The sequence below is a fragment of the Aptenodytes patagonicus genome, chromosome 1, assembly GCF_965638725.1.
Source record: "Aptenodytes patagonicus chromosome 1, bAptPat1.pri.cur, whole genome shotgun sequence".
Classification (NCBI taxonomy): Eukaryota; Metazoa; Chordata; class Aves; order Sphenisciformes; family Spheniscidae; genus Aptenodytes; species Aptenodytes patagonicus.
The window spans coordinates 70,677,425-70,704,973 of NC_134949.1; the positions used below are offsets into that span (position 1 = coordinate 70,677,425).

At 45.8% G+C, this 27,549-nt stretch overlaps 2 protein-coding genes across 13 annotated transcripts in view; one reads left to right on the top strand and one right to left on the bottom strand.

The window, feature by feature from the left end:
* The window catches only part of BCL2L13 (BCL2 like 13), an 80,676-nt gene extending 54,709 nt beyond the window's left edge, over positions 1–25,967 (top strand). Inside the window, exon 7 of one of the 2 annotated variants that reach the window (XM_076341785.1) lies at positions 25,297–25,967. In XM_076341785.1, coding sequence (XP_076197900.1) covers positions 25,297–25,371 — 75 coding nt within the window. In that variant the 3' untranslated portion in view covers positions 25,372–25,967. The remainder of the gene's footprint in view (positions 1–25,296) is intronic. The other variant, XM_076341768.1, reaches the window with a different exon arrangement.
* Positions 18,582–27,549, bottom strand: part of MICAL3 (microtubule associated monooxygenase, calponin and LIM domain containing 3) — a 165,789-nt gene continuing 156,821 nt past the window's right edge. For 7 of the 11 annotated variants that reach the window (XM_076341695.1, XM_076341685.1, XM_076341675.1 and 4 more), the window contains 4 exons: positions 27,172–27,237; positions 24,716–24,815; positions 23,633–23,706; positions 18,582–23,554 (listed from right to left, as the gene is read on the bottom strand). In XM_076341695.1, coding sequence (XP_076197810.1) covers positions 23,370–23,554; positions 23,633–23,706; positions 24,716–24,815; positions 27,172–27,237 — 425 coding nt within the window. In that variant the 3' untranslated portion in view covers positions 18,582–23,369. The remainder of the gene's footprint in view (positions 23,555–23,632; positions 23,707–24,715; positions 24,816–27,171; positions 27,238–27,549) is intronic. The other 4 variants (XM_076341666.1, XM_076341637.1, XM_076341715.1 and 1 more) reach the window with 3 other exon arrangements.

Below are 27,549 nucleotides of genomic sequence, written 5' to 3' on the forward strand. Positions count from 1 at the left end.
ACCTCCCCCGTGCAGAGATACATGTGTATACTCAGGCTTATTTCAATACTTTCCCAACAAATATCTAGGGACAGGGAAGGTTGGACCAAGTGTCATCAAAGGCTTCTAGTTACACGAGCACAACTCCACTAAGCCTCCAGGGAGGCCTACTAGGAAGAAGGGAGAAAACAGGACCCAGGTCACAAGCTCCTCTGCCCCCACGGTGCATGCTCAGGGCTGACACCCTCGGCCTGTCTTGTGGCTGGACAGTGCCCAAGGGAAGAAGCACGCAGGGAAGGCAGAGAGCACAGTGCAGAGGGTGGCCTCCCTCACCCACTAAGAAAGGGGAGCTGGTAAGAGCACAGTTCTCCCTCCTCATCCAGCCAGGCATAGCTGATAGGTGGGTCAGACCAGCAGCCCAAGTAGTCACATCTGGTACAGGAAGTCCCAGAGCAAGAAAGGTGCGGGAGCAGCACAGCAAGTGCCAATAACACGAGACTACCTAGCAAATGCCAAGGCAGGGAGGGTAGGAATCCTGTTTGTGAACCTTGCCTTTGCCACCTTAGATGCAACAGTCCCACAACTGCACACAGAAGTCTCTGGTGCAAGCTGGCTTTCACTCGTGATGAGCAGGGCCTGGCTGAAAGCAGGCACTACCTTCCCACCAGGCCTTCTTCACCCAGGGCAATAACCTGGCTGCTGCACAGGTACCTTCTGACCAAAAATGGGGCGAAAGCACCAAGGAGCCGAAACAGATGGCCTGCTAACCATCAAAGATCTGGGCTAGTGATGAATGATCTTATTTCATAGTAACCACCCCCGACAACTGTGTTTTAAATAACTAAGTGTGCTGGTGGAAAAGAGGGAGAAAGTGAAAGCAGAAATTAATTCAAACTCTGAAGGAAACAACAGTAATCATTTCAAGAGACCATGAATTTCCCAACTTTTCAAAGGCTCTTAGGAGTCCCCAAGACCAAAACACAATCTCAAATAAGTCTAAAACACACAATAGCCCACAGGCAGCCTCTTAACCATGAGCTCTTTCTTTCATTTCGTTGTTATATCAGATTAATAGCTTCCTAAAACACAGGCTTAGCATTTGCTGCTTTGTGTTTTCCTCTGTTTGATTCAAATCCCTATTGCTGCTACTCACCTCTACCCTAAAGAGCGTGCTGGCCAGGGAGAATGCAGTCCTCTCTGTCCTCTTCCTCGGGACCTGACAGGGTAACCCCTCTCCTGGGCCTGACTTTGCTGGAGGAGAGACAGATGTTAATTCAGGTTGGAAAACCTGAGACAGAATCCCTGAGATTAAGAGGAAAGTGGGGATTTAGCATTACGTTTGTGGCAGGACCCTGGCTTTGTGCCAACTCCTCAGGAGTTGTCCACACCAGCAACATTTCTGTAGGCTAGGCAAAGCCTCAACCTGCACATTTCTGGTTTTATATATAACATTTATTTTCAAAGTAATTCAGCCCAAAACCAACGTGTTCATGTTGCAACTAGTAAACAGTGGATATCCTCTGATACTAACTCCTGCTGAGTTAAACGCCACTTCCTGAAACATTATGGCTTAGACCACAGGAAGCCTGAAGTAGTATTGCGCCTTTGCTACCCACATGCCATTTGCCTTGAAACCCACATTCATCACAGTGAACCTTCTTGGGCCCTACCAGTATTGCCATCCCCAGCCAGCTCTAGCCTATGCCAAAAGCTTCATGTGGGACCACAGCATTACTCTACAGCTGGTCAGATTAACCCAAGCTGGCTAATTTGGGCTGGTAATAGCCAGCTGACTTCGTAACATGAGTACCGGCTGAACAAATCTTCCCATCTTTCAAGGTGCAAGAAGTTGCACCATCCTCCATTCACACCACACTACATACACAGATGGGCAGATGTTCTCCCACAGTTCTGGCAGAAGCGTGATGCAACACAAGCCACGACAGCTGCAAGTTGCACACAAGTGGCCAGATGTGCTGGTGAAACTCGCTGAGTAGCACCAAAGAGATTTCTCAGTCGCAAAAACTTTACAGCAAAACTTCTTCCACCCAAACCTAGCCAAACTGTGCTAGAACGACCTACTTTTTCTCATTGATGAGAATTCCAGTAAATTGCCGGAGGGCAAGTTGAGCACAGTCAGGTGGCAATAAACAGACTAAATAAAACATCAGCCTGCAGAGGGACCAATGTTATCTTTCTTACAGCAAGAGGATGGGACAGAAATAGAAGTCAAGACACTTCCTTGGGGGGTTTTGCCACCTGCCACATCTTTCCAAGGAAAGCTCAGAATGTGGCTTTAAAACCCAGATTCCCTACTTTTTTTTTGTCACACTATTTCACACTGCCAGGAAACTCATTTGGTTCAGTCCAAACACTCATAAAAGAGGCAACCAAAAAGAAATGCGCTATTGTCTTTTCCCACTCCCTGCTTTAAAAGAAGAGGCACAGACCACTTCAGTCCGGGAAGGAAAAGAGGCACACTGCTCCATTCCCAAAGCAGACAATACAAGTCAAACAAAAAGATCCAGATCTATTCTAGGCATGCCCATACAGCTAGGCCCGGAAAGGCAGGGCATAGCAGCCTGGCACAAGGCTCTGCAAGCGCATTACCCACACCAGCTTACTATGGTGACTAGAAGCTGTAAGAGGAGCTCGAGCCTGTATGCCTGTGCATGTTCCTCTCATCAGTTCCTGGAAACGCGCAGGAAAGGTGCCTGTCTGTATCTCTACAGACCCAAATACTGTATTTTGAAAGCACTTATGCTTTTCAAAAAGAGGTAGAAGCTTATACACTGGTCATGGCAGAAGGGTCCTCCCTGGGTGCCATGCACAGGTAAAACACCTGGACAAGAGCCTTAATGCAGAGAGGAAGGGGCTGAGCAGCCCCTGCCCTGCCAAGGTACCTGCTGCACCCAGAGATGTTAATGGGTGTGCAGGGGGAAGAGACCTACAATACATAGGGGTTCTTCCCATCCCCTTCCCCTCAGGGGATCATCTCAGCTTTATGTAAAGTTAGACATTCCTCAGAGCAAGTCCACAAAAATAGAGACATTAAAAAAAAAAAAAATCACTCATCATAGTTGCAAATTGCAAGCTTGTCCACTCCTGCACATGAGCAGAGATAAGAACTGCCAGAAAGAAAAAAAAGAAAAAAGAAAAAACCACCACACTCCAAAGTACTTATATGGTAAAAAATTAAGATAAGGAGGCTTGAAGATGATAATTTCATGAACTGAATTCCCTGAATCAAAGAATCACCACCCAGGCAGTGAAAGTCCCTGAGGGGTTCCAGCCCTTGGCTAATAAAGTTCTGCTTGGGTGGTCAAAAACATACCTGAGAAAAGGAAAAAGGATTTCTCTCACACCACAAAATGGCTCCCTACTACTACCATACAGGGCCTTATTTTTTTTTTTTTTTTAGTTAACTAGTAATTCCAGAAACCTCAAGTTTTAGATAATTACTTTGAATCAACGCAAAGGGTTTGGATATTCACAAAGTTCCTCCTGAGAAGTCAAATTCCTTAACGGAATCTAAAAAAAATTGGACCCCTACAGAGCAAACTCCAAACAGTCAAATGTAATCATGCCAAAGCCACTTGAAGTTTTTAATCAGTAAGACTTTGGAATCCTGATAGTTTCAGATTAAGACATTTTCTGGTGGATGGAAAAAATTACCTTATATTAGGTGAAAAGAATCTTTAGTTGGGGAAAGAGAAAAGATGGAGATAAAGGCTACAAACACCATCTGCATTCAGATTCAGAGTAAAACTATATCATTTGCTAAGGCTGCTTTAGTGCTGTTGAAAATCTTGGAATTAACTTTATGGGGTATGATTTTAAGTTGAAATACCAATTAATTTTAATACATTATTCCTTTTTACACTTTCAATTCACTCATTAGACAAGCAAGCTTCATGTGTTAACAACTGCCTCTGAGAAATCTGCTAGATGCTTTGAAGTATTCAACAAATAAAACAACCACCAGGTTTTTGGATCAGTTCTTTCCATCTTCTTTAGAAAAAAAAAATGGAGTGGCTATTTTAAACACAAGTTTAGGACCCTTAAATCAGCTCTGAAAAGTCAGCGTGGGGCATGTCCATTCCAACTCAACATTGTGTTGGGATGCACGACTGTGGAGAGGCATGTGTTAAATAAACATAATTGCAGTCAGATGAGCACATCCACCAGCCGCTTGTCAGCGCAGAATGACAGACCTCATTCTACCCCCACACATGCCAGTTTTCACAAGAGAGAATTCTGTGGATGCTTCCCCCAAAGCAAGTCTCCAAGGCTTCCCCCCAAGGCAATCACAACTCTTTAGACAGGGCTAAATACATCTTGAGGGACGGTACATACTGCTCTCCTCAAGCAACACAGGTCCTTCAGGTCTGCTGTCCCATCTTCTGTTTCTTCCTCTCACCCCTGAGTTGTATCAGCCTTTCAATCTTACAAGAAACTCACCAGAGCAGCTGTTCCCAGCTGCAGCCCACCAATGAGGGGTGGCAACACTTGAGGCAGCAGTGGCCATAGTTGTGCTGGAGAGACACCAAACTAGGTCCTTCCTGCCATACCATTGCAACATACTACATATTGCAAGAGCAAACACCGCAAGCACACATTTTATCTCCCCCGGTGGGGAGCTACAGATGGAAACAGTACAGCTGCAAAGCGTGCAAGGTTTCACCTGCTCTAAAATCAGTGTGGGGTTCTGCTGTACCTCCAGGCACTGCAAGCATATCAGCAGCATCCCACATAGCAGCAACAATCAGCCGGTAGCATATAGTTACCTGTTAGGGGGAACTCTCAATAGCTCTCAAGGCTGCCATGAACAGGACTAGGTCCCAGAATCCCTACAGCAACAGTGCTAAGACACCCTATAAATCAGCTTTTGTCCCTTCTTCGCACTTTTGTTACATCTTCAAGACAGCTCGGAAAAGAATCCACCCACGAATAATGCCTCTGCTTACCATCGCTTTCCCTCAGATCCTTCACCTCTCCTCACAGCTCAGCGTGAGAGTTACTATTCTCAGCTGTATCAGACACTGTCTGGTTATGAAAACATACTCCTCCCAGCAGCAAAGCCGCATGCCTGTAGAACTGACTCCTTTAACAACTTGTCTGGATTCCGAGACACGTCCCATACAAACACCTGGACAGACACACCATCAATGGACCTGTTGTGTGAGTTGTCAAGATATTTATCTTTATGTCTCACATTTGAGTTAGGAATGAATTCAAGTCTTCAAAGCAGAAACTGCAATAAAGCATCAGTCACTGACATGGAAAAAACTTCCAACCTGTGCACTGCTTTCTTTGCCTGGCAGCTGAAAGATAAGAACTTTATTTTTAGCAGTCAGGATGACATCATTATCGAAGAAATGAAATGGTGCCTATTTCTCCCTTGCTGGACCTGGTGGCTCTTACCTGTCTCATAGGCAAACATTTCACTGTTGAGCTGCAGAGCTCTTTACAGAACAACGCATCATTTTACAGGTAGGGAAACTGAGGCACTTGATGATGTGTCCCGACATTTTAAATCCACATATCAAGCCATAACCACTCAATTTCACTGCCTTCCTGAAAACTTGCCACAGGCACAACTGCTTTACATAACCAGCCAGTACTGGAAAGTGAGGAAGAGAAACAGTGCCACAGACTTAGAAATTCCTTGTTTGAGGATATTCTAAGCTGTGCCAGACTGCTGTCCGTAGCACTTCGAGTCATGACAGTGTAAGCAAATCCCACATCATACAGCCTGAAGTCCCCAAAGGAAGCCCCATCACCCTGCCACACTCAATTTCTAGCCCATAAACCCAACAGGAAATAAAAAGCCCAGCTAGCAGCAGAGACCAGAGCTTCTCCTCTTATTTCTCTAGCTATGGAAGAAGCCTGACTACTCCCACAGTGCTGCACATGCACTTCAGACTTGGCAAGGAGAGAGAGAAAACTAACAGCAAAAGGGAAGATAGCTTGTTGATAGGCAAAACAGTGCTGAGATGAATAAATAGGAAGTTATCATAACCACAGAAAACCTGTCCCCATCACTATTCAGCCTGCAAAGGATATGCCAGCCTGTAACAGTGCTTAGAAGGCTCCAAGATTTTCCCTCATCTGAGACCCACTGTCCTCCTAAAGTAGAATTTGATTCTAGGCTTTGGAAAGAAAAGCAGGCTGGCGGGGGAACAGAGACATTGCAATATATTAGCCAGGTGAAAGATGGGCTGAACAAACCCCTTTGTGCACCTATGGATGCACATGTATGTGCTACTGCAAAACCAAAGTGATGGTTCGGTACCATCTGGTTAATACCAAAGCTATCTGCTTGGAGTTTCTCAGGACTTTCCCCACCACAGGAAACACAGCTTCCAAACTACAGGCATTTTCCATGCATTTGCCTCCAAGGGAGGCTACAACCTCATTTGCTTCATTTTGGAAGTGGCAAAACTGACAAGCTATGGGCAGAATACTTTGAGATGCCAGCAGGTCTGTGGCCCAGCACCGGACAGACCTCATTCCCCCAGTCACTTGTGATTTATTTGCTAAGCTTTTAGGAAAGAGACCCTGCTCATCAGGAACCACTAGACTGCTTAAATCCACCCCGCCCTGCTACTCTCAGGTATGACTGCTGATTGCTTGAGGCTGTCAGCTTTTGTTTCTCTTCCTTTCAGCTTCAGATTCCATCCTCCAAGATGTAAATAATGCCACTACCAACCACTCCAGCAACGATAAAAAAAAAAAAAGAGTTTGCTCATAACACCTTTAATGCAAAAATACGTTGAAACATGCTGAATACTTCCTGCTCCTAACAGTTTCAGTGTATATTTATCTTCCAGTATTCAATGGCACTGAAACTCTAAATGGAACACAAAGACCCAACACCAATGGATGCTTGTCTGACTACCTCTTCAGCTGGGACACCTTTACCTTTGCTTCTTTATGCTGCTCTAGTACAGAGTGAAATCTCAGCCTGGACACTAAGTATTCCCAGCTGTGTATTTTGACTTAGAAATACATTGCACAGTTTAATGGAGCTTTATTTTCCTTTTTGAAAGAAAAACTTTATTAGAGACAATTCTAAAAAGGTTTCGATTGGCCTTTTTATTAGACATTTATTTCTGCTCCCCAATGTCTGCTGCTGTTTCACATTGCTACAATTTATGTCATCATGAAAAATAATCTTCTAGTTATCAGGGCAGTACTTCTTAGTACTGACTTCTTCGGAGGAAAAACATCCAACTTCCTCATCAACCTTTATTTTCATTTGTCTCAAAATGCTCTGTTGCCCAGCCCCTATGCAGCACATCAATGAATAAGAAGTAACACTGCCATATTACTAATTCTCAAAAAAAAGGAGGCAGGAACTTGATTACTGTGGTTTCTATATCAGATCAGTGATGGAGGCAGCATGATGACACTGTTCAGTATTTTTCAGAAGTCAGCCTACAGATGTGGCTGGGTGAAACTGAGTCAGCAGAAAGCCTGCAGCTCAAACTGCCCCAAAGCTTGGAGCTGGGATTTGGATTCAGCTAACTGGAGCTAGAACCAAATGGAATTTGCACATCTCCATATTTTGGGCATGTCCACACCTAAGAGGAAGGAGCAAGATTTGGATCTTGACTGCCACAGTGCAGGTGTTTTTTTGGATCTGGGGCTGAGCTTGGTTTTTCCCCTCTGGTGTGGAGCAAAGTAACTCCAGTCAGGTAAGCCTGCCCTGCGTTTCACCTCCTTATAAGCGTGAAGAAAATACTTCTACCTTTTCTAAGGACCTGGCAGGAGGACGCAGAGCAAACCCCGATGAAAAGGCACTACCACCCTCACAAGACAGGTGGTCTTTAGAGGGTTAGCTTCACATTCACAAGTCCAACTGTATCAGCCCAGCAGCTGCAACACAACACCGTAGTAACATCACAGGGCATATTCAAGCTGTTCTTACTGTTTGCTTTTTGGAAATGAAAAAAAAAAACAGGAAAGACAGGAATCACAGTTCCAGTCTTTTGACATTACAAAGGAAGGACAAACAGACTGAGAGCAGGGAGCTCCTCAGTATTGTTGATAAGTAGTGGGCACTGGAACAAACTCCAGCCATCACTGGTGATGTGCAAGTGACAGAAATGCAAGACCTGCTTCCAGATTTAAAAGATGCCCCTGCTGGGGCATCAGCACTGGACACTTGCACTCTGGCATGCTTTTACAGTTGAGCAGCAACAAAGCGCTCAGTTCCCTGGAGCAGAGAGGACAGTCCCTGTTATCACTTGGCAATAGTGCCTCTGACAGATGCAGGTGCCACTTGGACAGGCTCTGACAAGAACTGCCAACCAAAAGACCTCAGAAAGTGGGACTGGATACAATAACTTTCATGCCACCTAGAGGACAAGAATATCCTCCTGGTTTTAGTTTTAAACACATGTACTACAGTTATGTGCCAGCATGAGCACAGATCATCCATCCGTCAGAAAATCAGGAATGCCACTTCATATTGCAACTTAGATGCATTTCACAGTTGATATCAACAGTAAAGAGGAATGTAAATCTGTCTTGTCTTTGCCTGACTGGCAAGTTAGGTGAGTAAGGAAGGAAACTGATCAAAAATAACAAAAAAAAATCAAAAGGATGGCTGTATGAACACAGGTGGCCACTAACAGTGGCACTCTCTCTGCCTTTGGTTACCTTCAGGCCATACGACTAGACAAGAACTCCTCTTCCAGACTCGTAAGTACCAGGAATATCTGCACTGCTTTCTGAAAAAAACAGAAGCTATAGAGATGCTCACAATGAGAAAGTTTAAGTACTGGATCAGTGTAGGTCATTTGAGAATACATGGCCAAGGAGCAATACATCATAAGAGAACCTGATCAAAGCTCCCTGCTTAGTTAAAACAAGTATGCTGATGCAACAGCCAGGATGGCACTCACGGAGCTACTAAGCAACAGCTCAGAGCACAGGACAATTTACTTTCAAGAGGATTTTTCCCCCCCTGCCCACAGACCAGCTGGTACCCCACAGAACGATTTAAGTGAAGCCTGTTCACCTTACCAGACTCAGAACATTCACTACATGGAAAAGACTTAAAGCAGTTATGAAAGAAGGGGTACAAAGACAAATCTTCACAACAGCATGCTTATCTGCTCTGAAAGCATACACAACCCTGTCTCAATATTTGATAGCTTCTCCAAAACATGAAAATGAATTTTAAATGGGTTTCCTCCCTCCTAAACATCAAGTGTATCATAGCTATAAACACCTCTTACATTCCTTACTTTTATGACACAACCGTGTACCAGTACAGACAGCCAAAGAGACGATCCCCAGAAGGAAAGCCTGACACTAGTCCTTTGATTACACTGAACACACTAGTCCTTAGGAAGACTCTCTCCCATCATGTTGTATTTCAACCCCCTACTCCCACCACAATAATTAAACTGATTAAGCCACCGAAAAATCAAAATCATCTTGAAGGAATCTCTTAAGACAGGAGCCCAGACATCCTCCAGAACCTCAAAGAGGAAGTTGTGCATCAAACCAGGCAGCCAAAAAATGATGGTAACTCAAAACAGCATTCATAGCCCTGATCAAAGCCTTTTGACAGCAGCGCCTCATTAACACTGTGAGAATAAAAGAAAGCATCGTCTCTTTTAAACACCTCTAACACAATGATACACAGCTAAGAAAATATCCTCTTTCAAAGGAATACAGCAGGCGCCATTTGGAAACTGTGGCAGCAGAATTGCAGAACAGTCGCCTCCAGGAGCACACATTTCATACTGCCAAGGCAAACCTATGCAGTTACACGAGATGCCTCAGCACGCTGCATCAATCTTCCACTCGACACCGCTTCAGGGAAAAAGTGTTGATTTTACTAGGAGAGAACACATGACCGTGCATGAAATAACGCAAGCCATTTCACTTTCAGTTTTAGCTTAGGAGGAAACACAGATTAATGTTGAAACCTAGGAAATGAATATAAAACCAAGATACAGCAACTAGCTGATCTAAGTGGATTTGTTTTGTACAGCTGTTGATCTAAGGGTGTAACAACAATTACACCAAGCTATGAGTTACACTGACCAAGGAACATATTTTCTCCTTTAAAGGAGATGAAAGAAATAGCCCAGTATGTTAGAGAGACCTGGGCTTTGCCCATTCACTGTAAACCGCAGGAATACTAGGAACTGATCAAAGGTCATGTGTTTTATCAGAAAATACAGCAGGTTTGCAGACATTTAAACAAAAATTCAACATCCACGTGTGCAATGATTGCACACATGGTCCAATTCCCCTGCTTATACCTTCAGTGAAGCTGAGTAAGAGCTCTGAGATTTTGAAGGAAAGCCGTGAGCAAAATACTGCGGTAGGAGGAGTTTAAAGCCACAGTGACACCGTCCTCTCCCGTGAGAGCATTCTGAGGTTGTATTGAGGTGTACAGCCCTTTCCTCGTGTTCACCAGCAAGGACAGTCCAACAAGCCCACCATGGCCAGGAAGCACTCTGTCACCCCCATGCAGTGCCGTACGGGTGTGAAGCGATAGGAAAGCCAGCAGGCTGGATCAAGAACAGAAGTTACTAAGTGCCCAAGGCAGTGCTACCAATGCTCTAAGCCATGGGGCTACTGAAGGGGATAGGACTGAAGGATTCTTAGAGCAGCTGTTGCAAAGAAGGGTACGAAAGAGACGTCAACACACCACTATGCTTCCTGCATGGTTTTTGAAACAATTGCTGAAGTGTAGAGCAATGCATGCCATCTCATCCAGATATAAGGAGGTGTCTAATGCACACCACTGGCAACTACAGGGTCCTGCTCACTTCCCAATATAGTTGAGGTAACAGTAAGACATCAGGACATCGTTCACTACAGACATCTGGTACAAATCAAGGCAATCACAGAAGCTTAACAGATTGCTTTCAAATGCAAGGAATGAGATTGGACACTGCGTGACTCATAACATTTCTTTTTACATTTTACCCCTCCTTCCCCTATCCTTCTTCTCTGGTCTGGGTCAAAAAAAAAAAAAGTCAGACTTGTAAAGTCTCTGGGGAAGGGACCAACTATACACATTCTGTAATCCTTACTGATGAGTTTTAATTAAAGCTGAACCCAGCCCCCTGCAGCCCCCTCCAACCCCAAGAGAAGCCATCTAAAACTAACAGGGGATCAGACTTCAAGTAGGAGTTTTGCACCTTTGGCCGAGAGTTCAACTCCCTAATTAGAAATATTTTGCATGTACTTGGCTTTGCACAGCACACAGATATGAAGATAATTCCAGACCCAAATACTTCGTAATCTGACATAGACAAAAAGCCAGAACATGCTAAGAGAAAACCAGAGGAAGGCGCTTTGCAAAGAAATACCAGCTTTGCTAGTAAATTCTGCTCTTCCACTAGTTGAGGAATTGCTAACTGGTGGAAACGAAACCGGCTCATCTGCACTCAATTCCCTTCAGCAGAGAAAACTGTAGACCAGGCTGATTCCCCTACCCCCTACTGCTTGTTAGTTCATACCCGGCAGCCACAGGATCTGCTTTATCAAGGAGCCAACACCTCACAGCTGCTCCTCCACAGTTACACCAGCAGTCTTTCAACCGATCATATAAACCTGTTAACAGTTACTAAGTCCCTATGTCCCATCAAACAGGGGAGTAAGGGAAGCAGTAACTTCTAAGCACCAGGCCACTCCAGGAAGGTCTCCAAAGGTGGCAGTCACTAGATGTATGTGCCTGCCTGCTTCCAGATTAAACATTTTCATTCTATTACAGAAAAAAAAAAATTATATCCGTTTGATCTGCCAGCTCCTCAGACTCCTGCCAAGTGTGGATGACTCCTGCCATCCTGTTACACAGGAAAAACACAATACATGGAAACAACATGGCATAACTGACCCCAGGTGAGAGTGCTCAGTGAATATACACACACACCAGCCTTCCCTAATTATATATCACAGCTCTTACTATTTTGGGAGCTAACAGAAATCAAAAGCCACACTGAGCACCTTTACAAGGCCCTCACGTTCTCCAAAGGCATAGCATCCTGCTGCTAGGTACAGGTACACCTAGTTCCCAAGAGCAGAGACCCCAGGTTTGCACAGGCAGCACTGGTGGAGCGTAGCACACGGTTCTGCTCACAGTGCATAGTGAGAAACCGAGCTGAACTCACAGTCTCAGCTGTACTAGCACCAGCTGGCCTAATCTGGTTGTAAGAAATTGGGAGGGTGGGAACCCAACAAAACCACCTAACCAAAAGTCAGTCTTATTTTTTCTCTCTAAATTTAGCAGATGTCACCAAATGCAAACAAGAAGGAGAAGCCAATTAAGAAGGGGAGATTTTCACACCAACCTTTGTGTGTGTGGCAACAGGGCAGCCTATCCAGAAGACTTGCAATCAGATGTTACACTCTGCATGTACACAATGGAAGTTTTTTTGCCTCAGCTGGTCCCTAAACCCTGCTAGTCAGTTAGTTGTAGCGACAGACAAGAGACCTAGAAGAGAAGACAGGAAAATGGGAAGAGATAGGTTGCAGAAATTCAAGTGAATAATAAAGTGCTAGAATGCTTCTTTTCATACAATGCATTTCCCCAGTGTTTTTGTGTAATACCAGTGGCACAGAGGAGATCGCAAGGAGTAGGTGTTGCAAAGCTTTACCCTAAAGAAGGCTCTGAACAGCGTTAAACTTGTTATGTAAAGAAGTTGCCAAGGAGAGAAAAAAATGCACAAAAATCCCCTTTTTTAATTCATACCTTTTAAGATGTTATACTTCCACAGGCAGATGAAAACAGAGTTTCAGTATGATTAGTGACAAAAAGTTACAACAGAACACCAATCAGTTTTCCCCACAAGTGGACTTTTGCAAAAAGTCCTTTACCAAAAAAACAAACCAAAACAAAAACCTTAAACGTAATTTCCTGTTGGGGAACCACCTTGCTCCTTCCTCCACCAAACATTTTAACCATTTTGAAAAGGTAACAAAACAAGTATCCTACAACAAGATTTTGGCCCAGATACCCAAAGAAACATCACAAAGAGTTGCCAACTTCTGAAATAAGCATGGACTTTCTGGACTAAGACTTTAGTGATTTAAATAACTCTGAGGCCCTGTACCTTATTATTTTACTTAAAGCTACAAAATACTGTGCTTTAAAAGGAGACAAGACACACACACACACCCCCACCCAAAACCCACCACTTTCAGAACAACTGTCACGCCAAGGTACAAAGACCGTCACCTGACCACATGCATTAGAGGAACACCTTTCTAAGGAACAAGACCTGCTCACTCAGTTCCTTTCCACTTCGCACACTACCCAGCTCCTGCTCCAACCTTCAGCCAGCCACCCTGAATTAAACACTGTCGTCGGGTCACAGGAACCTGAGCGCTGCTCACAGGAAACAAAGAGGCAGCCAAGGCGCTCACCACCTTAACAGGCGGCCACAGACACCTACAGCTCTGTGGAAGGTAAGGAGACTGGAGAAGAGCACACAGGGAATTGACTCATCTGTATCAATCACCAAGTTTTCCTACGAATTATAGCACTATTATTAGAAATCCTTTCCTGCCTTGCTTGCTTTCTGTAGCTGCCGCTCCCACATCCCTCTGTTGCTGGAAAGCTGAGGCAAGAATGGAGTTGCTGCTACAGGATTAACTCCTTACTCTCCCCTGCCCAGCAAACATCCCTCCAGTCTGAAAACTCTCACCAGAGACTGAAGGCAAGATGTTGGTCTTTACCAAGTAGGACGAGGCAAGAGAGAGCTTTTTATGGTTTATGAGATACCACCTAAGCGGAAGGGAGGACAGTCTGCCACAGAAACAGAGAAAGGGGGCAGATTGACTTGATTACGGCGGTGAAAGCAGAAGACGGACCAGAGTAAACAGCAGAGCGGAGGCTCAATCACAACACAGGCGAGAGCAGCGTGGATGGAGGAGCGGGACAGCGACCAGCCCAGCACCGGGAGCGCGCACCGAGACAGAGCTATCACAAGACTTAGAGAGCGGGAAACAAAGGAAAAAAAAAAAATAACCGAACTGCTGAAGAGCAAGGTCGGATTCAGCAGGCAAAAAGGAAACGGGGGAACAGCAGAGAGGCAGAACAGTTTCCAGCACGAGTAAGAGAAAGCAGAAACCCCACGCTGCCCTCCTCGGGGTCACTGACCGGTCACTTCAGCTAGCGGACTGATGGGTTGCGAGAAGCAACCGGTAAGTCAGGCCCTGGGGCTCCCCGAGGCGGCGGCGCCGCCGGGCGCGGGCTGCCCCGCCGCCCGGGAGCCAGCGGGCGCGCCCCGCCGCGGCAGGCCCGACACCCGCCCAGGCCCCCGCTACCGCCGGCACCCCTTCCCGGGGCGGGGGCCGCACAGCACCCACGCCTGGGGGTGTCGGGGTGGGCCCGGACCGCCGGGGGACGCCGCGATGCTCACCCCGCCGGCTTCCCGCCCTACCCTCCCCCAAGCCCAGGCGGGCTGGCAGCGGCGCTCGCTTCGCCTCGCGGAGGGGAAAAGGAAGGGGCAGGTGCGGCCGCGAACGGCGGCGGTGACCCGGCGAAGCCCTTCCCGGAGCGCCGTGTCCCCGCCGAGCGGCGGCGCGGGCCGAGCCGAGCCGCTCCCGCCAGCGGGCAGGCGCGGGCGATACTCACTCGGGCGGGAGCGGGCTCCGGCGGCTCGGCTCGGCTCGGCAGCGCTGCACCTACCCGCTTCCTCCCCTCCTCCCCTCCCGGTATTTGAGCCACCAAGCCCCGCCCCGCGCCCCCTCGGCGGGCGGGCGGGAAACCGCGGCAGGCGCCGCCCGGCGGGCGAAGGGGCCAGCGGCCGGCGCGGCGCAACGGTCGGCGGCCAACGACCGCGCGGGCAACGGCGGGCTCGGGGTGGGGTGAAGGGGCGCTGCCCGGCCCCGTACGGTGTAGGGCTGGGAGGAGGCGGAGGTGAGGCCGGGCCCGCCGCCGAGGGGGTGGGTGCGGGGCTGTCGCCGGCGGGGCGGGGCGGGGAAGGGCTGCCCGGAGCCGGCGGGGTCATGGCGGGGCGGGGCGCCAGGTGGAGGGGAAGGCGGTCTCGGCTGCCCGGCCGGCGCTTCCTCAAAGCAAGATGGGGGGCTGTGAAACCGACCCCAATCCGCGGCCGGTGCCGGGGGTCTCCCCGAGCGGAGCTCCCCTCCCGCCGGCACAGCCTCCTCCGGAGATATATCAGCTTGGGGGTAAAGCGGTCCCGGGCCTTTGGCCCCCGCTGCTGGAAGGATTGTTCTGGAACTGGGATGGGTTCCGACCGTGTTTTTCTTGGCCTAAGTCTCCTCATGTCCCATTTATAACCACTTACATCCCTGCCAAATAAACTTTTCATTTAATATAGTTTTATGGGTTTAATACAGTTCTACTTAAACTAATTTTTATTTAATACAGCCTTACAGTGTTAACATAGTTTTGTTTAAAGCAGCGCTTACTTTGTATTTAATACAGGTTTCCTGTCATGCTCTTTCTTCTTCCTAACGCGCTGCGTCACACTACCACTTTCAGCGTTTTTGCTACACAAAGCACGCGAAGGGTGTTTAATCAGGAAGGGGCTGATCACAGAGTGTTTTTTAAAGTTCCTGGGATTCCGTAAAATGAAGACCAAACCAATGCTGACTCAGGTTTGAATCATGCGTTGGCCAACCCATTGGGCGGCTTCAGGCTGGGAATTATGTAGGGGAAAAAAGTGATATGTAAGTATCTGCCAACTTTTGTAAATTCCAAGGAACTGAAGAGAAGTTTCTGTTTTTTCAAACTGTTCAACTTGGTCTTGAAAAGCCAGCACTGCTAGCCCCAAGTAGGCAAAACACATACTCTCTCTTCCTTCTGCCCAAAGTGTATATATTTCTTCTGAGAAATTTGCATTTTTTTTGTTTCTGGTATCTGAGTAATATAGATTATTGTATAGAAAATTTTAATAATAAAAAGGAGATGTGATCTTATCTTTTGCTTACAGGAAACCACGTGATTCCTGTGTCTGAGAGAGTCAGAAAAGCACCACATGCTCAGCAAGTTTGGAAATACTGGTTTATCCATTCCCTTGCTGTCCGCAGGCATTTACACTGTTGGAAAGATGCCAAGGGAAAATGGTGCTTTTTCCAGAGCTCGGTTTGGACAGGTTTTGTTTCTTTCCTTATTTTGAGTGCTGTGTAAGAGGATGCAGGCTAAGGAAGGAGGCAACTCTTCATCGCTTCCCTCAAGCAATACCTATAAAATGAAGCAGGAGGCCCTCTCCCTCCCTCTGGCTCTCTGGGAGGATGACACCGGCTGTGTTGCGATCGAGCAGCCACGTGCCAGCACCGCTGCTTTCACCCGTTACCACCTGTAGGATCCTTTTCACAGCTCCGTTGCTGCTGACGCTTAGGATTTAAAGGAGGAAGATGCGCTCGGGCCCTGCTTGAATCTTAAAGGGAATCTCCTCCAAGAATGCTTTTCCCGGAGAGATGTGGCTAGGTAGCATCCTTACAGCATTAGGTTTGCATTCTCCTATATGCAGGACTTGCTTAAAAATGCAGTTGTTAATGTAGGCAGCTGTCGCAGCACTCATGGCGAGGACTTTTCAAAAACTGTTAAACACGAGGGAAGCCAGAATGCCAGCTTTTTCACCTGCTCTTTGCTCTTAGCGTTAGGCATGACTTCCCATTAGTTATTTTTCCTAACAAGTTACATTAATTGTCTTTAACGAGGCTGAGTAGCTGTGTAACATAATATGTATCTTCTGCTGCCAAAAAGAGGCTCTGCCAAGCCTTGGCTTTGCATGTTACTTAACGAATCCATGACATCCTTCCTCCCGTGCTCCTCCTCAGAGCCGAGGGCACGTTCACGCTCCCTCTGCAGTAACTGCCGTGCTATTCCTTACCCAAGCGCTGCACACAAAGATTTGGGGAGGGGTTGCGGTTTTGTGCAAAGGGGAGCAACATGGGTTCGGTGAGGCAGCTTCGAGGGACTTGAAACACCACGTGCAGAAAGGGTCGGCGGCTCCTGAAGGCTACTTTCATTATCGATGGAAACTGAAAGCAGCAGCTGCCACCACGCTGGGCTCCTGGGGCGGGATGTCTTTGTTAGAGGGCCTTTTCCTGGTGCTATTTCTTACGCACACATGGCTAATCTGTGCAGGAAGTGTGACCCTGCTCATCTCAGAGGGCCCTCCATCCAGGGCGAGCGTAGCTCTTTCCCAAAGCAAGCAATACAGGAAGGTCTCTCTAGGAGAGCGGTTGTTCCGTCCGTAGTTCATAAAATAGCAGAACCTCTGGGTCCCTAATTGAGATCGGGGGCTAACAAGTTCATAGTGTAATTAAAAAGCCGTGATGAAGTGTCCAAGGTTGGTCTCCTAAGCTATGAACGGGAGCCGATCTCCTGTGTCCCAGAGTCCAGCGGTCACTTTCCATGTATTCATTTCTCTTTTGGCATCAAGGGAGAAATCCTTGCGGATTGGCCTTTTGACACCAGAGAACCCTCCTGGGTAACCACAGCGTTCTCCCACCACTATTTGAAAGCAAGAGACCAAAAGGACAGGAAGAATTGTTGGGTTTGAAACGTCCCCAAAGAACTGCCGACCTACTGAGCTGCACAAATGAAGGAGCGAGGTGTGTCACTCCTACCACCTGCAGCACAGCCTGCCATCCCTGGCCTCCGTGCACTGCGCAAGAGGAAATCCGAGGCCCGTCATCCCCCCTGTTGCCATAATAGGTCTGCTTTGATTCAACCACCTTAAAAACACCAGAGTTTATCCTTTGTTTTGAAAATGGTTGGGCGGGCAGGAAAATAAGACTCGTTGTTTGGGATTTCCCCGGGTGGGATTTCCCACAACATCCTGTGTGTTTTCTGCCTGTTGAAAAAAAGGCACAAAGTCTTATGGTTTCCCTCATGATCTACTTAATGACAGCAGTGCTGCTGACTGGATGTCATTCCTCCGGGCTCCAAGCTCCTGACGTTTACTGGAGCCAGCACCCACCACTTAGGCTGAACGTCGGCCCTTTTCAAACAGGAGATACCCAGACAAGATGCCTTGTCTGAGACACAAGCTGGTGAGGCTGAACCTCTGAATCCTTCCAGTCTGTTCAAGGGGCACAGCTCCGGAGCTGCACATTGCTTAGCTAACCTTCCTGAGCTGGCACAGTGCAGAGGAGATGTGGGCATGGAGTGGTGGAGGCTTAAAACAACACAGAAAGTCGGCACAGAGGCGTTGATGTCATTCACTTCTTATTTTAGTAAACGCTGCTATACCAGCGTCAGATGTTCACGCTAGTGCTGCAGGCTAAGGAAGTGAGCTACAGCTACAGAAATGAAATCCTAGTTCTTACAATTCAATTTACATTAACCTTCACCACTTCTTGGCTATTTATTGTAATTTCTCTTCAGAGAAAATCTGAAGAAACAATGTAAAATATGGAGAAGGAAGGACCATGTATCAGGGCTGTATCAAGGTCGATCTGTTTGTATCTCAGATAATTCAGATGGGCTCCAAGTGTTCCAGCAAAAGAGAAATTGAAATCAGGCCCTTTAACACCTAGCTTTTTAACTCATCTCAAGATCACCTTCCCTCAGCTCCCAGCTTCCTCTTTAATCATCGACCGTGGGAGTGAACGCAAGGGAAACAAATGGTAACTCCACCAACAAAAAGAAAAAATAATTAATGACTTTATTTTTTTTTTTTTTTTTTTTAGTTCAGTTGGCCATCTGAGGTGCTAAAATCTCAACACCAACGAAGCAAGTGTGCATAAAAACAAACGATAAAACACAATCAAACAGAAGAAAACAGGCTGGAACAGAGTTGTTTTTTTTACAGGTAGGGTATACACTTTTCTGTTAACACTCCATACATGCCAACCGTAAAAGCCTTGAACAATCTGAATATCAGAGTTCGCTTTCATACAAAAGGGAAGACGCCAAAGCAGATCCCTTCACCTGGATTAGACTTCACACACACATGCGTGCACGCACAGATACACAGCATTTAAATTACTGCAGTGCCATCAGAACATGGCATCCTCCCCTTCACATCTGCTTTCAGTGACATCCTCCTCTGCCCGGCTACCCTGCCTATAGCAGTACTCTGAGCGATCCAAAAGCAGAAACTTTTGGAAAGCTTCTGATCTCTGTTATTTTCCAACGGTCGAGAGCCAGCGATCTCTTTCTCTGTGAACTATATACAGGCTGGTTTTTAGTATGCTTGAGTTCTCTTTATTGCAGACAGTGATGACTGAAATTCCCATAAAGCCATATTGTGGCTTTTCAGTTTGTACACAGGAGATTTTACAATGCAACACCTTTCTCATCCACTGGTGTCTGGTGTAAACACTTAATTGAAAACTAATTTTAAAAGAATGTTAACTAAACAAGGTGTAGCTGTGAACATTTTAGGAACAGCTGCTAAGAAAATGGAACTGCTGGCTGCTCTAGATCATGCAGTCTAGACCACTTATAATACTTCATAATGTTCAGGATTAGGATGTATAAAAATATTAAAAACCACCAGAGTGCACACAAATGTGGTGACTAGCTCTATGCAAGCACCGTGTTCTAAGAGAGGCCTAGGCATTGCACAAAACTCAGATTCTTGACCGTGGGGGTAACCCAAGGATCCACTGGTGTCTTTACATACAAACAAATATATACATAAAATGCAGAGACGGATAGAGAGAAGGACAGACTTTTAAAACTTGCGGTTTGCTCTAAAATATGTTCAGCAACGCAGTTTGTAACATGCCCTAGCGAGACTGTGGGGTATTGGTTAACTGAAAGAAGGAATATGTCTGGAAGTTGGAGCTGAAACATCTTGTCTCCTCCCCACGCATAGTTCTTTGAAGCTCAGGATTTTACAGCCATTTGTGAGTTTTAATGAAAACATTGTTAAAAGGAACAGAACAGTTAAAAAAAAAAAATTGTACTGTGAAAACAGCAGATTGGTTGTTTTGGCAGTCCTCACTCCCCCATCCCCATTTGCCTCCCGGGTGTTTCCAGGAGGTAGTATCCCCCCCTCCCTTCCCCGCAGGGGACTGAAGTGCTTGCCCCATCCTCAGTGTGCCCATTTCAAAACGAACACAGGTTAGGTTCCAAGCTCTGCTCTCCTCCTACCTACTGCAGGGAGGAAGCGGCCAGCCCGTGGTACGGACCGTGTCACGTGGGGATGGATGCCCTTGCGTGCCCACTTCTCGGAAGCCAAGGGCCTTTTCACTCCCCTCACACGCGAAATGGACACACGTCATTGAATGCACATGGCTGAGTCATGTGCTGCTGCCCACCTGGGCAGCACCACAAAGAGCTAGAACATCCTACTTGGATTCTGGTACAAATAAGGGATCTTGTGGTCACAAGAGCCTTCTTCAGCTTTAAAAATATAAAATTTGAATTAAAAATATTCAGATATTAAAAAAACCCAGTATCTGATATGCAAGTCATATTCTTAAAGTGCAACTGAACAGCAAATACAAGTTGTGCCTTTTTCAACCATTTTGATATAAAAAGGCCTTTTAACATTCCCTTTCATGTATTTTTAATGAATTTGTGTGTGCGATCTTAGCTCTTCATTTTCATTCTTGCTGCTGGAGGACTTCAGTGTAACCTAAAGAGTTCAGTTTTAGAATATGTAGTTTTCCCCTGCAATAGGGCATTACACCCTCAAGTGATACCACTCTTCGGCATTGCAAAGATCTGGCCAGCGTCCCCCAGCGTGAAAGGGAAAAGTAGTAAACTGGTATTTCTTCTTCAGGATTTCTTTCTGTTCTACAGCTCACATTCAATGACCTTTTGTTAAAAGTTAGATGTGGTCCATATACCTAGTGCATTATAAAACGGACTGAGGCCAATTCTCTGCACAAGACAGTTTACAATAAACTATGTATCTAGCTTCCCTCTTTATTTCCTCCTCCTCTCCAGCTTCCACTGGCCCCTCACATGCAGACTATGTAAACTACCACTGCCAATTTCACTTCTGCAGCTGGCCCCTGCACTGGCAAACGGGGGAATTCTGTTTGTTGGATACTCTGTTGGTAAGCCAACGCTCTGTGATGCTGGTATAGCAGGTACCACTTGCTAACATGCACAATTACTAAGTAGCACTGCAGCTGCCTGCCTGCTTGGTTTCATGAGCATCTGGATTTAATATGTAATGCCTTAGCAGAAAACACTAGGGGGGGGATAAAGGGGGAACACTCGAGACAGAAAAAACATGTTTCCACAGTTAACAACCAGCACTGCTCAGTCTCTGGGGACAGTCCTACCCATTCTTCCTCAGCCTGAGGTATGCTCCCGAGTCAGAGGTGAATTCAAATCATAGACCCTGGCTTACAGAAGACCTCTCTGAAGGAGGTAGAGAGCCAACAGCAAGAAACCATGCTAACTTCTGTCCTGGGGCAAAAGAATAAAGGATGTTCAGCCCTGCTTGGGTACCTTGCACCAACAGCGTAAGTTCAAGCTGAAAGAGTCAGTATGCTGTATGAATACGCTTGGGAATGGAACACTTTCTCAAGGACATCGGGGAGCAGGCTTAGTACTTCCTTAACAAGAAAAGAACATAGCCAACATCCCAAGGGGGGAAAAAAACTCTTAACACGTCACATTAAGGATGGGACGCATACCCAACGCACAGTGCTATTTCAGCTCTGCGGGACAAGTTAAGGACGTAGTGTGCTCAGGGAATCTGTCAAACAGAGAATGGTGCTGAATTGCTCAGTGCATGTCCTGCTCATTGCTTAACAGATGACTACAACGAGTACCCTCTTGGCTGAAAAGCAGCAGCTTCACTAGCTGAGCCAAAAGGAGCTTCTTCCAACAGATGCAGCAGGAAATGTGCTATTTTTGTTTTCATGGAAGTCCCTCTAGCTGTATCTCAGGAGTGTGAGGGTCCCCTCTTTCAGTGAGAGAGGGACATATGGGATATTTCTGCCTCACAGTTTTGGCTTTCTTGTTATGAAAATGTAAAATTTAAATAAATTATAGGTTTATTAGTCCAACAGAGGGAATCTGGGATGCAGAAGAAAAGTATGCTAGGAACACAAATAGATTCTTACAACTCCATGAGTGCGCAGGATTTTGTCATGAAGGAAAACTTCTAGGGCAGGATGCATCCATGGGTCCATAAAGGCTGCCCTTGCTGTGAAGCAGGGACCAATCCACAGTAGTGTCTTTCTCTAACAGAGTTAAAACACTCCCTCCACAATCATATATGTGTAACAATCAAATTATTAATAAGAACACTAATAAATAGCCACAGGTAACAACGTCCAGTAATTTAGAAGTGGAAGTTGTAGGATGCAGCAGGTACACACACCCATCACTCGTCCATTTTTTTCCTAAAAGATACAAAAAAGAATCTTCTTTCAAGTATTAAAAAAATAAGTTAATTGACATAAAAGGGTCAAAGTGACTGAGGGCCCAGGCAGGTCTTAAGCTTCGTTTCCAATGTGCAAAAACAAAATACAGAGGAAAAAAAAAAAAACACTGAAAAGTCGTAATGGTGGTTCGGTCACTTAAGGGCTTCTCCCTTTTAGGGGCTTAACAGCCAGGGAATGCCGCCTGGTAACACCCCTGCCCCAGCACACACTTACCACTGTCCCACAGTCAGTATTTTCCAGTGTCAAAACAGTCACAACAAAACCAGAACAAAGAATCCCACCAGCCTCTGAGCTGTGGCCACGAACACTAAGGCCAACAGTAGCTGTCTCTCCAGTGTATAGCAAAGCAGAAGGGCATCTTCCCTCTCTTTTCTTCTCCCCTTTTTTCCCCACAAGAAGATTTAGGAGGCTATGATAGGGAGAGAGTCCTCTGATGCCCACATCTCTCTCAAAAACCAGGAGGCAGAGTGTTCCATCACACATACTAGTAATATCTTCTCTGTCTCATATTTCTTCATATCCATGCATAATGATCAACTGCAGGTTTCTTTGGTGGGGAGGAAGACTAAAGCGAAGAAAGTGTTGCCCTGGGCTTCTGGAGCTCTCTCGGACAGCTGACTCCACCATACAGGCTGCTACAGGCTGCTGTGGTTTTCCAGAGAGGGTTGCCACTTCCCTCCCTTTTATTAGAACTGGTGTAGTAAAAACAGGAAAGGAATGGACTGCCATAAATCCAGTTTAGTTAAGGGTACTTCTTCCCTTAACCTCCTTCCCCACACATGGATTATTCCTCTCCCTCCTACCACACACACAAAATACAGTCCATTGTGTAGGACCTCAAGGAGACTCCACAGTCTCAACTCATTATCTTCAACTTGGCTTGCAGACATGTAAAACTTAAGCTTCTGGAACCAACGCACTTATCAAAAGGCTTCTGAGTGCTTCAAACCAAATCCCTGCATGCTGTTGGACCCTTCGGAGGTTTCCCCTTCAACATCTTCCTATCCATGTAATTCTGGCGAACTCAGGGTAGGCCAACTGGACAACACAGACCAGCAGAGGTAAATGTGTTGAGCTCAGGACCAGTTCAAGCTAAAACCTTTGGAAAGCATGACTGCCTCCAGGTCCTTGTCTTCTTCTTTTTCTCGAAGCCGTTGCTCCTCAAGGAGAGCCACAAGAGAATCTCTCTGCTCCACTACTTCTAGCATCTCGTTCAGGATCCTCTTCTCCTCTGAGAGCTCCTCATCTGTCTTCAGATGATCTACAGAGATATCAAAAACTATCAGCATACACAAGGCTAGAAATATACAAACTATAAAATATTCCCTTTTGCTCTCACCTTCTACTGCCATCCTCTCCCGGAGTTCCTGCTGTAATCGACTCTGCCTGTCTTCCAGTTCTAGCTCCCGAGCGCTGAAAGGGAAGCATCAGGAATCCAAGTTATGGGTATATTAAAATACTCCATACATTGCTTCATATCCATTCTCAATTTCTGCTCCCCCTCTAGATATCTGCTATGCATTTTACCAATCTGTTTTGGAACAACTCTTAAAACACCTAAAATATGTAACTATATTTTTTTTAAGATTTAAATGTACTTTTTTCAGCATCTCGGGTTCTTTACCTTCAAGCTAGGAAGTGCAATACAGGAAGTTGAGCAGATTATGGGTGGGATTAAATCTAAAACGGTGTGAAGGAATAAACAAATCTGCAATGACTGCAAAATTATACTTTACCTCTATGTATCTCCTGCCACTTCCTGCTCTAAAGACAAAGTCACTTATCAACTACGGACATGTCAGGCCATTGCCTTTTCAGATTCCAATGCAGACAACACCTTGGCGCTTTTCTGACACAGGCACTAAGACGATCAGCTTCCACACTGCCTGGGTCAGCTGACATACTCAGAAATGAATTTCAGTGAATTTGCAGCATGAGGACTGAGAAAGCTCCCAATTTCATTAACAGAAAAAAAGCCTTATCATCTGAGCCCAAATGAGAGGCACTGGGGTCCCACTACAGGCAGAGGGCCACATGGCAAAGGTGACTGAATTAAACACTTTTGGCTACGCTTAAAAGTAGACTCTACCAAAACCAGGAGAAGTCACACATTATTTCTGCATAGCTCAAAAACACTTGCGTGAACGAGATGTGTTTTATCCAAGAACAGCTTGGGAAGGGCTCAGAGCTTTAAACACGCATCTGTACTTCTGCACAGGCACAAATAGTAAGAACTTTCATTCCTTATTGCTATTATTCCTTCTTCTACCACTCTTCTGAAACCTATTTGGGTTCATAGCTCAGCCAAGAATCAGCCTAAGAGACTGCTGACCCCCGGCATTATAGGGAAGACAATACTGACAGATCGTCCAATACTATTCGTAACATAATCCCCCTTTTGAAGCTTTGCACATTCACTCACAATATCATCAGTTCGGACTCGTAGCGAACCAAGGCATTCTTCTCCTGCACCAGCTTGAACCACTCCTGCATCAGCTTGGGGTCATCCTTCTTACCCATGCCTGCCAAAAAAGAAACCTGGTAAGTTTTCAGGTAATGCCCTGCAATACTTACAAGCCCAAACTGCAAAAACAACAATGGGGCAAAATGTGCAAAGAAAGCCGAGCAAGATGCTGCCAGAGCACTCCCAAGCCGGGTCCATTCAGTTTGCCTAGAGCACACAGAAGAGTGGAAGTCACCTCCAAAAAGATTCTCTTCTCTTTGGAGCCTGATTTTTTTTTTTCTTTTCTTTCTCATTTTCTTGTGATTGCTTGTTTCTTCCTCACTCTTAATGCAGAAAGCCCAGATTTCTGTAAGTATTTCACTTCTCCTTTCATTAGAAGAGCTCTATAGATCCTTATGCCAGCTACTTAAGTGTATGCTCATCAGAAACAGACTCAATTGCCACTCTGTGTGTTTTACCTTTATTTTCTTCAATTGCATGTCCTCAATCTTTTATTTTACTAGCCAAAAGTAACATCTTGTCTTTTCTTTTTTCAATAGCTAAAGAAATCTTTTCTGACTGCTCCTCCCAGCCACATGTATCTATCCATCTTGAAGACCCCCTCTGAACAGTGAACACAGAAACTACTTCTACTGTATCGCACATCAGCGCTGGAAAGAAAAAGAATCCCCAGACACATTTGCTAATATCAAAGCAGAATAAAAATACCTTGGGCCTTGGCCACCTCGTACGGAACTCTTAGTTGGCATTTCATTTATTTTAAAACCAACTCCTAAACTTACTCAGTAGTCCACTGATGAATCTCATATCTGTCAGGAGTTATGTGGAATAAATTGCAGAATGCTGTTCCCAAAGCCTTCTGTTGATATTTATCATATGCAAGAGCTTACCAGGGAAGCTCCTCCTAGCAGTCTCCTGATCGGGGCCCCTGTTTCCACACTGAACTACCTGCAGATGAATGCTGTGACTTATATCAGACACCATCAAAGACACTAGCAGTGTGCCTGCCTGCATGGAAATAGAGGCAAGAGCAAGGCCTCAAATCAAGCTCAACAGTATTCTCGGGTTGCTGCATCCTATCAGCTTGCACTGCATGTAATCTAGGCATCCTAAAGTAACTAACATCCCCGTCTATGTTTGTTGTTATGGATATGTACTATCTACATCAAGAGCAAAAACTCTCACAGTCATTTTGATGCTAAAAATAATCAAGCAGCAAGCTTACTATTCAAACTCTGGGAAACACTTCACGAATACCAAATTAATGCCTAGTTAAATCAGACCTGTGCCCTGCCTCCATCCTTAGGATCTCAGAGAAGTGCTGCACTGGAGCTAAACAAAGGAGAGCCTACAACTCCTATTAAACTGCAGCTTAGGCTGACAACACCTGCCTTTGAAAAATGGTAACAGCAGACCCTTGGGGAATACCAGACCTGGTTGTACCACCCTAAGAGCCTCCGGCTCTGTAGACTTTATACCAGTGTGTTGCTCAGTTCCAAGCATTCCTTTCTGAGCATCTCTGCACAATATGCCCGTGTGGCAACAGGAGAGGGAGACTGTACATGCAGATGTCCAGTGCTGTGGCGCCATGAAAGCACTGGGAAGTCTCCCCATCCTTTCCGATGCCAGGATGTATAGAAAACAAACGCCTAAGAAAAAGCCAATACCACAACGCTACTGACCTATGAAATACATAAGTATTTTTAAACAGCCAATGAGCAGAGGAATAATGGGAGGATTGGAGAGGGAGCACTGACAACTGATGTGAGGGAGCACCACAGAAAGCAGAGTAAGTGGTTAGCAAAATTACACCATGAGCACACATAAACAACCCCTTCCCCCATGCCTTGGCAATGGAAACTCTATGGCAAACTCCATTTGGGACAGTTAAAGAATGCACTCAGCAAGACAGATGAGGGAAAACTGGTCTAGCTTAAGGTTTGTTGTTTTTTAAAGTTCAAGGATGTTTCTGTAAACCAGTCCTTATAAAGACACAGTATTCCTTTAATCCATATCTACTAATTAAAAGGCCATTTAAGGAAGGAGATTTTCTTCCCTTACCCCACCTTCCAAACATCTTTCAGGAGGTATAGAGAAATTGAAGCCACCAAATGAAAACAGAAACTTTCAAGTGTGACATTACTGCTCCCACCGCTGCTGCCCAATGTCCCTCCCAGTCGCTACGCCCTCCCTAGCACAGCTGGCACTAGCAAAAGGGATACTGTACCTTTAATAACTTGCCACAGGCTCAGAGAAGCTGGTTACCAGGTTGCTACTGAGAAGGCTGGTTTGGGGACACAGCAAGAAGAGGGCTGGGGACGGGGCTGGGGGCCTTGTGGTCACTAGCTGACTAGTGCTGCTATGACAACCCAGCTGTGGTCAAGGAGAACGGGGAGTGTGTGAGGTTACATTACCTTCATGGGCACAGCAAGGGCAGAAGGAGAGAGGTCTACGACGTGGTGTCCCGGCATTGGGCTCAACTTCAATAGGACCAAACGAGGAAGAGGAAGAGGCAGGAGAGGAAGAGGAAGTTGGAAGTGGAACGGAAGAGGAGGAAAGGGGTGAAATAAAAGACAAGCAAAGGACAAAAAGCATAAGAGTGAGAAAGAAAGGAAACACAAGAAGAAAAGAAAAGAAAAAAATACAAGAAATGGAGAAGCAGAGACAAGGGATACAGCCTACAGATGAATAATGTCCCTAATAAGCACAGATAACAGGTAATAGGTAGACTGAGGTACTGGTGAACTCTTACTGAGCTGTACAAATACCAGGCAGGAGGTTATTGTTACCGT